Raw genomic sequence first — 12061 nt, forward strand, 5'->3', positions numbered from 1 at the left:
TGGCAGGATATAGCCAACACCAACCCCGATAGCTGTCCCATAAATAATACTGCACATTCATTTCTCAGTGTAGATGTAGTATTGTAGTGTCCTTCGAGTGCTGCAGTCAAAATGTTTTTAATTACATATAATAACCAGCCGAGTTGTTTATTCCTTTGTTTCCTTTGTGCAGAAAAGCCAGGCTGTTTTATGTAAAAGCCGAAAAGAACTCTCCCAAGTTCACGTTTACACTCGACGACGGTGAGTTGAGTTCCACGGAATGCAAGAAAATGCGCACTTATGGTGCTTACTCCGTGCACGAATCTTTTCCTAGTGAATTCTGGAAATGGTGCAAGCAGAACCATTGTAGAGTAAACAAAGAGAGCCTAATAAGCAGCTGGAGAAATACTGTTCGAGGTGGAGGGACTGTTAATTTTAGTTAACTCCATCTCCTGGCTGAAGTACTCTACAGTTCTTTTGTTAGAAGTGTTACTGTAGGTTCAATTAAAAAATTTTACTTATGTACGATTAGGCATTCTGCACAGTAGCACCCCCGTCTTGTCTTCGCAGCCACATTGAAGACTGAATGTCATTTCCCTTGAGCAACCTGAAATTTATTGTTCTCATCGTGCCACCACTAGAAAATATTTTACGTCAAATGAAAATCACAATTTTCATCGAACTTATAATCGGAAAAACATTCCTTATCACCTAATCACTTTGCTTCGCAGAATAGCACAAGTAAACAATTGAATGACTTTATGAGCAAACAAAATAACGAAGAAAGAGAAAATATTAGGTTACGAGTGTTGATGTACGATCCGTGGCTGAATTCTCTTCGTGGCTGGCGTTGAACGTCTTGTGAGATTTGCGTTTCTTTGCCTGTTCGATTTGCACTACGGTTATGAGGGTTTCATGCTCCCCAACGCGAAAAGTCTGTAAGAATTTCTCAATATGAAAACTAGTGTAAATTGAGCGTGCTGGCAAAAATTAAGACACTTGAACGTGTATCTTGCAGATCCGACCCCCAAGGAAGGCATGTTCTACTACACCGACTACGAGAACTGCGTCATCGAGGATCTTGAGTACCACGGGCATCGTGAGTTCAATTGTAGAATTGTTCTGTTCCAACAAACCGATTCTGAAAAGGCTCCGCAAGAATGCACTATCACAGTAATCTATTACTAAAAAACCGTGAAAAGATATATATATATATATATATATATATATATATATATATATATATATATATATATATAATATTTCCGAATAGTTTGGCGTAGTAATGCAACCTTATACAGCTATGCAGGATGTCGAACCGCACTACTTTTGGCTTCGGTTTGGGTTCGGGCTCGTACTTTTCGGTTCATTTCAGGCTTTACTCCGGATCAAAAAATTATAGCGTTTCGAACCGGTTAGCGGCTTTCTGAGCCGGTTAAATCGGGTTCAAACAGGTTCGAACGAAAAAAAAAAAAACATTCACGTGCTACTGGGTCCCGGGAAAACGTGCAGTGCTCTTGCAGAAACCTACAAGTTCGCTTGGACACTGTATGCAGAACTTCACGGTTTTTGTCTGCGCGAGTACTAAATTTGAAAAACATCAAATAAATAACACCAAGAAAACTAACTCATGCAGTCTCATGAAGTCAAGTCGGCTAAAACAGCGGAGTTGTGACCGTCCTGTGTTTCTCTGTGTTTTCATATTCCTATTTTTCGATGATTTTCTGTGTTTCCCTGTGATTCTTGATGTTTTTCGGTAATTTTCTATAGTTGTCGGCGTCCCTCTGCTGACGCCTGGCTTGGGCTTCTCTCTCTCGAAGCTCGGGGTTAGCTCCCCTTCTCTGGCGCTTGGCTTGGGCTTCTCGCTCTCGAAGCTCAGGATTTGCGCGACGTCAGCGCTGCCGCTGTCTGGCGAGCTCCCGCTACTGCTCGCGCTGAGCGGAGTCCATCATGCGAAAACACCTGCTCTTAGACCCCTCCCCCATCCCCGGCGCGCCCTCCTGATTGGGCCGCTCCTCGGCCGGCGCGGCCTCTGATTCGTGAGCTTATAGCGCGTGAAAAAGACAAGGACGAAGGAAGAGGTGACACACACAGGCGCTAACTTGACACAATATTTATTTCGAGAAAAGCGGGGTGGGTTCCTTGACGGGGTGGGTTCCTTGACGCTCACTGCAGGCATTGCAAGTGGGCTGATGCCGGGGCGGAAGAAGGTGACCGCTCGTCGTGTACTCCAGCATACAGAGACTGCTCCATCGTGGGAAGAGCACGAGGAAGATAAACTCGCGAAATTATCGAAGCAGAAATGATTGATAGGCTCGGGTATAACTGTATTTCACAACCATCAATTGCCCTTTCCCACAAAGAGTTAGCTTACCTGCGTAATGGTGTGTAAGGTATTTTTGTAAACGGCGCATGTATGATGATGTATGCGAAAAAGTTGTATATATGTGTGGGTCCTTTTCTCAAAATAAATATTGTTGCAAGTTAGCGCCTGTGTGTGTCACCTCTTCCTTCGTCCTTGTCTTTTTCACGCGCTATAAGCCTCACGATGTCATAACAACAAGCTCAAATCACTGCATGACAGCTCTGATTGGTCCCGGTGGGACTGGCGCGCCCTCTGGTGGTAGATTCCCGCGCCTGCCCCAGCGTGACACCGCCGGACAGACAGGCGGCGAAGGGTCGATTCGGGACAGTTCCGCTCTTAAAAATGAAACGCCAGATACTGTTGTAGACAAGCGTGTCGTAATCTATACATTGAAGGGGCTTCATGGTGCCCTGCGCGGTTATCCAATGCATTTCCCCACCACCAGCCCACCCAAAATTTTCATGTAGTTACATGATTCGAAAGAACTTGTGGCACAATATTGTTGTCCGGCTTCCTAATGCGACATCATTATAGCCGGACTTTTCACCCAGCTCAAAGGTATCTAACAAAATATGTGTCAATCCCAAAGGCAGTGCAATCTAACATGGCCTCCGAAAACGCTAGCTGTCACGAGAGAAGAATGCGAGAAACTGTCACGTGACGCATGCTACAGACGTTACAAAGAGCGACTCTGCATGAGAGAAGCTCGATTGCGATCGTGGCCTTATTGATAGAGCATTGGGCTGCTGTGCCTGGCAGACCGAGATTCGATCCTACCATCGGTTACGTCTTTCTTCTTTCTGGGGTGTTACGTATCAAAACCAGTTCCGATTATTAGGCACGCCGTAGTGAAGGGCTCGGGATTAATTTTGACCACCTGGGGTTCTTTAACGTGCACTACAACGCAAGCACACGGACATTTTTGCATTTCGCCTCCATCGAAATGCAGCCGCCGCGGCCAGGATTCGATCCCGCGACCTCGTGCGGGAATCGAATCCCCGGCTTTCTTTATAGCATTATATGGTGGACTTCGGCATTTTGGAGGTATCTAGCTGAAAATTCGACGTGTGTTGAGCGAACGCCAGTGCGTCGCAGTGGGTATGCAAACATCACTTTGATAAATGATAGTGTGCAAGGTCGCCCGTGTCGCACGAGCGCGCAGCTGTCGAGACGTCATCATCAACACCTTCTAAGTATGCCATCGCATACTTAGATTGTGGTGCTTAGTTCTGGCCTGTTTTCTTTTCTGTTTTTTTTTTAAGATAGTTCTACGACACGACGTGCAGTAAGGCAGGACGTATGCCGTAAGCAGGCGATTCCTACCCCGATGTTCTTCAACATGGGAATGGCCCGCCTGACCTGCCAGCTTGAGGAAGGGGATGAACTCCATTTTACCGTATGCGCGCATCATATTATGCCTTGGACGTCTTGCGAAAAATAAACCAGCGATAAAGTGGTGGTTCTTCAAACAACGCGGGACATGATAACAGTATTCCTTAAAAACAAGTGATTGAGTCCCTCCCGCAAGAACACCGCATACATCACCATTGGTGGCCACGACAAAAGCCGGCACAAAGTGGCCTTACATTTCGCGGGCACGCCCATTCATTCAGCGTCTGAAGGCAATATTAGAATGCTTGGCCTACGGATAGCGGCAGATGGTCGTCCTGCCATCTAGCAGTTGTGCCAAACTTGGCGCCATATAGTACTTAATTTGATACGCCGAATATCGTGGTGCATCGGAGTCGCTGGATCTAAGACAGCCCGCCAGTTCGTCCTGCACACGCTTGTGTCCCGTGCAACATAGGAGTGCTTGCGTGCGCACTGACAAAACAGCACGTCCAGCAGCGGGAAGTGCTGTACAACGAAGCACTCCGCATTGTCACCTGACTGCCCAGCCACGTGCGGCTGGACGACTTGCGATGCTAAGCACAGTTGCCTATGCTACAACATATTACATCGGGTCGCAATGCTGACGAGCTCAGTCACAACTCAACGCACCGGGGCCGCGATCTCCTACGCGCTCTTGGCAAAGCATAGCTTTTGTTTGAGCTAGTTGGCCAGAGATACTTCTATAAGTAATAGGGCGCGAGAAAAACGGAGAAAGAGAGGCACCATTGTGCCTGGCGGTCCTTCGAGACAAAGGATGCCTCCATGACAGGCCTGCAGCTGTGGAGTGCTGTTCACGCTTCATCGTTTCTCGAGACCGGGGAACGTCACCGTCACCCGGTACTAATGGAGGAGCAGTTAGACCCCAGGCGGTAATGAGAAATCGGCCTCGTGAGTGGCTAAAACGGCAACGTCGCTCTTGGTGTATCTCCGTGAGGCACCTGCACCCGCCTGGACTACGACGGAGCTCGGTGGTAGCTTCCGCGAAGGTCAGTCTCCTGACTGACAAGCTGACCGTCACGAAGAGGCCACTAATATTCGATGGGGGCCAAAGTCAGGCATTTCTGTGGGAATAGCTTCGACCTTTGGTTCCCAGTTACCACCCGTTGCCTGGTATGCAGGGGCGGATGAGCAACATCGGAGGTGGAGCCCGCAGGAATGTTTCCACATCATGGGCGGGATATTGCGACCAGGTCGAAGATGTTGATTGGCCTAGAACTACAGCGTAGTCCTTCAACGAGTGAAAAGGGGAGATGAACTGATAAGAGGGGGAGGGGGAGGATCTCTAGTGTTGGAGACGCTCGGAGATGTAAACGCTCGAACATGCAAAGACGTGAGCATGTAGATGGCTCCAAGAGTCATGGAGGCCTTCGTGTAAAATAATTTACTGTTGTATATAAAACCCTTTTCTGATCTCCCTCTCCTTCTCCCGGCACCTTGCACGGCCCCATCCATGCAAAGTTCGTGGCCGCACGGATCCCCGGACTTCACAAGAGCACACATAAACAGTACGAGTGCTACTACCAGCTGATATTATTCCTTATGAAATACGAGTATTTTATACTTGATGAGGATTTAGAGTTGAGCATTTTACAGTTTTTCTAGTTTACAGTTGCCACTCGACCTGTTCATGTGTGTCTTTTCGTCCTCGTTATTTCGCGCCTTAATACTAACACCGGTACTCTTCGCCAAACCACGGACTCGTATTTAAAGCCCGCCGCACCACCGATGCGACCACGGTAAACTCACCCGCAACTGTGCGACTCACGACGTTTGCCAGAGTGTACGGACCCGCGCCTACACCCGCAGCGCGTGGGAGTGCTACGCAAACATTCACATGGAGAGCCTATCCAGGTCTATTGGCGGCTTGCGGAGTCGCCGTCTGTCGGAAGCGCCTCGCTTGCGTAGTATGAGGGATAACGCGGCGCGCTCCTCATAGGTTTGGCTGTCGACGCTCAGCAAAAACAGCACGCGGGAGCCCTCCTGGACATTTCCGTAAATGCTCTCGACGAGGGAAGTTTGTAGCAGCGAAGCTGTTTAAACCAGCCGTTATTTGTGGTCCTCCTCGCCAGCTCCCTGGTTGCCCCACCCACGCCTTTTTTTTTTTTTTTTTTTCCCCAGCAAGCGACGTAGACCCCACGCGCCTGCGGCGCCTTAGATGATGCTGCGGCTGCATCCGCTTCTGCGCCTGCGACCTCTTTCTCTTCTCTTATATTTCAGTCCCCATCGCCCTGTGCAGCGCGGTTGAGGTGTCCTCTATCAGTTGAGAGACACTTATCGCGCTGCCCTTACCCCAAACTTTCACCCTTTCCAACTATAATCTCCTTCTCTCTCTTTTCTCCGCGGCACGCTGAGCCAGGAGAGAGAGAGAGAGAGAGAATAACTTTATTGGGAATGCCTGCAGAGTCGATTAGGCTCCCTCCACGCAGGGAGGACGAGCTTTCATCGCGACGCGGCCACTACGTCAGTCTCGTGCGTTATGCTCCTCGAGGTCTTGCTCCCTCGCTACTTCCGCGGGTCCGAGAGGGCCGCCGCCCCCTTCCTGGGGGTGCCGCCCCCCTTCTCCTCGGTTTCGCTCGATCGCTGCCTTTCTAGAGCTGCCGAGACCTGCTGGACGGCCTTGAGTTGTGTCTCTTGATCGTAGATCCTCGTTGCAGCCTCTAGCTGCGGCGGGATCGTCGTCTTCTCACTGGTTTCCCTCGAATTTATGCCACAGTCCCAAAGGATGTGAGCCGCGATAGCTCTCTCCTTCGCACACAGTCTACACACATCACTCGTGTACACACTCGGACACACGTGCTTAGCTAGCACCGGGGTGAGCAGGGACCCCGTCTGTAATTGTCTGTATAACACTGCCTCCTTCCGGGTAAGCCCCGGGTGAGGTGGTGGCGTAGTCTGTCTGTTCAGTCTGTACCATTTCACTATTTCATTGAAGGTGGTCACCTTGTCCTTGGCACTGTACCGCGACCAACACTCCGAGTCGGCGGTGTTTGCAGCCGCGCGGTTGGCAAGTCCTCGCGCGGCCGCGGTGGCCGTCTCGTTGTGGTTCGCGTTCCCGCGTTCCGACACGTAACTGCCCATGTGGGCCGGAAACCACTTGATCACAGCAGCACTTTTGCGCCCGATGTCTTCGACCTTGCGCAGTATGCGCGCGGCCTCACTACATACAGGAGAAAAAAAAAATCACAGCTTATCCACGGGGTGAATCATGATGAGTGGGCGAAGCTCCGGAGGGAATCATCGGATCTCCCGCTTAAGGGGACGCTAGCACAAACGCGTTAGAAACGTGCAGTACTCTCTAGTAAGGGGGAGCGTCCACAGCGTCTTACGCAGCCATTTACACATGCCGGAACGTGCACCGCGTTTGCCGGCGCCATCACATGACTGCTGAGAGAGTATACCCCCCGTATTCACAGACGCTCCTCGACTTGAACTTGACTTGCCACCGCCTTGGGCAGCGCGTTCGAAACGCGTTGAAGGTAAGGCGGAGAGGCCACAGCGTCTTACACCAGCTTCTTACACGGGCCGTAACGCGCTAGCACAAACGCGTTAGAAACGCGCTAGAAACGCGGCCTTTCGTTAATGTTGGGTATTTATTGCCATCGTGGTGCGTGTGTCTATGTGCGCTTCGTAGCGTAGTGGTTAGCGCCGCGCGTTCGGATGCGAGGGGTCCCTGGTTCGATTCCGCGCTACGGACACAACTTTCGGAATTTTTTTTTCATAAAACTCCGGAAGCGTTCTCCGGAAGCCAGAAGCCAGCTTCCGGAACCGGAAGCGGAACCGGAAGTGGAACCGGAAGCGGAAGTCGGCTTCCGGTTATACTATACGTATACATATATATGTATATATGGGTATACATACATATACGGACACACAACGCCATCTATTGAGCAATTCATAAAACTAGACGTGGCTACCTACTACGACGGGGACGAACGGGTGCCGCTATAAGGAGCTTCGCCCCTAAAAGCTGGCCGATTGATATCGAGCGGCTAGCCTCCAACGCGTTTGGCGTCAGCAAGCACCAGCGTTCTTCGCACTGTGCCAACCTTGGTTAGCCTGCCTGCGTTTGTGGCATGTTAGGAACGCTGTCGCTCGTAGGCACCAACGCGTCCGGGGCTAGTCGCGCGAAATGTCACGAAAGGGAAGGTACCTCCGAAAATTATCGCTCGAGAATACGTTACTACATGCGTAGTTAAGTTAAACCAAGTTAAGACCTAGCAGCAACCAAGTTAATACCTAGCAGTAGCAGCCAGTAAGACTTGAGAATCAACAGTTTCGCTGTGCCTAAGCTTTGCACGACCGAGTGCAAACGTCCCTGTATTTTTACTGTCAAAATAATAATATTGGGCAATCACAAAGCACCGAATGGTTTTAGAAACGCTATCTCCCTACCGGATACGTATAGTGAACACCCGCTGCGCGCGGTCGCCGCGATGGAGTCCCCCGAACAGGCTTCTTGCGTGAAAGGTAAGCAGTCGCTGAGAGCAAACTATGTGAAATATGTTCTTATAGTGGGCTATCAGTTAGTCAAATTGAGCTTAACAGAATGAAGCCTCCATGCAGCGTTCGCATGGGTTCGCAGCGACCGACTGCCCGTCGCATGAATGTCCGCGCACAATGTTTCGCTTTCGCTGCGAGCGCATTTTTGCACCGTGCCGCGACCTTTAGGCCGCAGCATATGAGCATTTTACAGTACACAAGCAACCATTGTTGCATGGACGCTATCAGAGGTGTTCAAAAATAATTTCGTTATAACTATAGGGACTTCGACGCCTATACGGCGACCTGTGATGTGCCGTAGCGATGGTTCAATCTTTTTTATATAAATTCTTCGACATCTCAATGTCATTATTTCTCAAGTTGCGTCGCACTGCATGTTTATCGGTCTTCTCAGCGAGCAATTTCCCACTGCTTCTTTTTCCTTATCCAGTCCATTCATTGTTTGGTGCTAACACAAGCATGAGCATATGCCATGCCTTCTTTAATGTGCTTCTTACCGTTCCCTATCCATTCTGGTGAACAACTTGCCAGTATCTAGCATCAACAAATTCATAGACCAAAGCTTCATGGCATAAACCCGGGCAGCACGCGCGAACGAGCGTCTCAATGCGCGCTTTTTGCTACTCATCGAACATCGCCGCCCCGACGCCGTAGCAGAAATATTCCTCGTGGAAGTGTTTGCTGCACACCCGAGTTGTAGGTGATGGCTGCTTGCCATTTTTTTCTTTTTTTTTTAAGTTTCGCGATCCAAGCTTCGCGTAGCTTCTTGTCCAGTGGGTACGTGTGCAGCCTGACACCGGGCTCCGTTGCGTACGTCCGGCACTGCGGCATGGAGCAGTAGCCTACTATGTTGGACGCCTTCAGAGGCAGCACTACCTGTTATAGTGTTTTCAAGTGTTGACACCCGAAGCGGGAAAACCTCCCCACTTAATCATAACCGCAGCGCAAGTGGGACTCCAAACTTTCGTTTTCAGCTTATTTCGGCGCTTCCGAAGCAGCCGACGCGGCCGCTGTGTCCACGTGGTCCCTCATACCATGTCACGCCGATGGCGGCGCCAGCTTTTCCGGTGGTGGAGCTCGCCCCTCGCCCCGGTAATCGGGTAAACCTTTACAAGGCAGCGGCGTTTTCCCCTCATAGGCGGATGCACACGAGCCTCCATAACTGGAGACTCGCCCGCGCTTCGAACTGGGCTGAGTCGCGTCAGCGGGACCATTTCTTTAGTCGCGGATGCAGTCGGACTGCCGCTTTTCGGTCATCTGGGCGCGGCCTCTCCTGCCTTCTTCAGTTGTACCCGACTGCAGTGCCGCTCACTTTTACGTGGACACTGCGGTCCATGCCGCCTCTCACGATACTCGAGCCGCAGTTGGAATATACCGCCTCGTCACAGGAACCACACGCGCCCTAGAGTACGTGTCCAGTGATCAAGAACACCCGGACTCCAGCAGTTCAACCGTGAGTATTCACGGTTGAACTGCTAGCTGTCCTTGACGCGTTCGTTCGCTCGCTCGCTCGCTCGTTCGTTCGTTCGTTCGTTCGTTCGTTCGTTCGCTCGTTCGCTCGCTCGCTCGCTCGCTCCTTCGTTCGTTCGTTCGTTCGTTCGTTCGTTCGTTCGTTCGTTCGTTCGTTCGTTCTACTGTTACCCCAAAAAGGCCATTACAGGAGTGGTAATACAGAACATAAGATATAATATGCGTCACATTCATGTAAACCACAAATTAATGTAACAAAGCATGAGCATAGCAGCATGGACAAAGTAGTGCACTCCTGTTGCGCATATTAGGCAGTAGAATTCACAAAGACAACGATGTTTTAGTCATAAGCATAGCTATGAGAAGATAGCACACAGTGAATAATTGTACAAAATGAACAGTAAACTGCAGTTTTACAGAGTTGTACCATCGGAATAAATAAATTATTCAAGCAGCGTTAAAAATTAGTTCACTAAAGAAAATGTTACCACTGATTCGGGAAGCATGTTCCCTTTTCGAATTACCCTGGGGAAACAGCAGTATTTAAAGGCATCGTTTCAAGTGAATGCTGGCGAGATATACATACTATGCCGATGTCTTGAACGCTCAATTGGATCATTCATTATAAATTATTCGGAAGAGCAATTTTAGTCCCTCGAGCGTTGCTCTCAGTTCTAACGTAAGTAAAATTGCAGCCTGCAACAGTCTGTAGGAGCACTGCCCACCACATGACCCAGGCGACAATAGATGACACTGCCTCCAGGATCGACCCAATTTACTCGGCGAGAAACGGACCGAGCTGACGCGCCAAACCACGGTGAAGTAGCCGAAAAATTCACGCAGAAACTCCTCTGAGGGATATCTAAGTACGAGCAAGCATTGCGCCGCTTGCTCATCTCCACGCAGGCCGGTGTCATTATCAGTGTTACGAAACTTGATCCGACTATTATAAACGAAAGCGCTGCGGCGACACGAACTGCTGCGGACGGCGGCGCAAGGTTAATTGATGACGCAAGCAAAGTACTGCAGGTGGTGGCACCGGGTGCGCTGATGAAGTTACGAACATTAAAAGCCGCTATAGCTCTTTATCGCCTTATCCATGCGCGTCAAACCATTATGAATCGTGATCAACCGTACTCCAGCGGCGACCGCGCGGGCCCTATCTTTAAGCAATCTGCGATGGCGACAGTGTGCCAAGTTCTGATATAGCTTCGTATGCGCTGTGTTGTCGCCGCTTAGTTCCCGTTGAAGTGAGAGGCAGCACGAATATCAATTCGCTGGCTGCTGCGGGCTGGCTTCGAACGGACTGGTTTCCTCGGTGGGTAGGCATAGAAATGCTTACACATTTAATAAGGCATATCTATTCGGTTACGTTTTAATACTGGTTGCGTGCTGCAGACATTACTATCTACCATTTTCGAATACCGCAAGACATTTATAAATGCAGCATTAACAAAGCATGTGTCGTCATTGCATTTCTTTTAATATGCTCTCCCGACAGTCTTCTTACTTCTCTTTGTGATTGTTTTTTTTTTTTCAGAGTGTGTCCTTTGGGTCAGGAAAGAGTTGAAGAACTCGGTGCCTCAGATCTGCATCAATCACTTCGCTGACACTTGCGGCGTTGGCGTTCCAAAGCACAGCAGAGACCTTTGCAGGGACGACTGACATGACTGCTTTAATCTAACATAAAACGATTTTGGCGTTCTCGACTAAATGTGTACTAGCCGTATAAATTTCCCTTATTTACCGCATATGTGTTGTCTTAATAATTTGAACGGCCTCTGAAAGTGGTGTCTTCACTGCATCGCCTCCTTCCGATGCACGCCCGGAGCGTGTATCGTTGTCAGTGACAAAAATTGACCGACGATTACGATGCGTCCTAATGCGAAATTTGAGCGCAGCTGTTTAGGTGTTTTGAATTCGCGATATACTGGGACAAAGAATTTGATTCATAACGACTGGGTCCTCTTGGCGGCGGTGCTCGAGCCTCTCCTCGGGCAACTCGTCCAGCAACAGCGGCAGACGAAGCCTTTCCACCGGTTGCGTCACTCGTTGTTCAGAACGAGAGCGTGAACACGGGAACGCGTGGCTCGCACGGAGCGCAGCGGTGGCGGCGCAGGCGAAGTAGCGCATGCGCAGTGGGTCCGATGTCCACGCCAGCGCTGATTCCGCGCTCGCCACATGTCTGATCGCCGTGGGCACTCCGCTTTCCTCATCCTCCTATCGCCATACTCTCCTCCGTTTTCCTCCTCATGCTTAAATTTATTAAATTGTGCGGTTTTACGTGCCAAAACCACCATCTGATTGTGAGGCACGCCGTAGTGAGGGACTCCGGATTATTTGGACTACCTGGGG

General features: G+C 50.0%; 1 protein-coding gene across 3 annotated transcripts in view; it reads left to right on the forward strand.

The window, feature by feature from the left end:
* LOC119439998 (uncharacterized) overlaps window positions 1–11489 on the forward strand; it is an 82949-nt gene extending 71460 nt beyond the window's left edge. For all 3 annotated transcript variants that reach the window (XM_049661307.1, XM_049661310.1, XM_049661308.1), the window contains 3 exons: window positions 173–240; window positions 998–1078; window positions 11247–11489. In XM_049661307.1, coding sequence (XP_049517264.1) covers window positions 173–240; window positions 998–1078; window positions 11247–11371 — 274 coding nt within the window. In that variant the 3' untranslated portion in view covers window positions 11372–11489. The remainder of the gene's footprint in view (window positions 1–172; window positions 241–997; window positions 1079–11246) is intronic.
* The last annotated feature ends 572 nt before the right edge of the window (window positions 11490–12061 follow it).

Source organism: Dermacentor silvarum, chromosome 2, assembly GCF_013339745.2.
Source record: "Dermacentor silvarum isolate Dsil-2018 chromosome 2, BIME_Dsil_1.4, whole genome shotgun sequence".
Lineage (NCBI taxonomy): Eukaryota > Metazoa > Arthropoda > Arachnida > Ixodida > Ixodidae > Dermacentor > Dermacentor silvarum.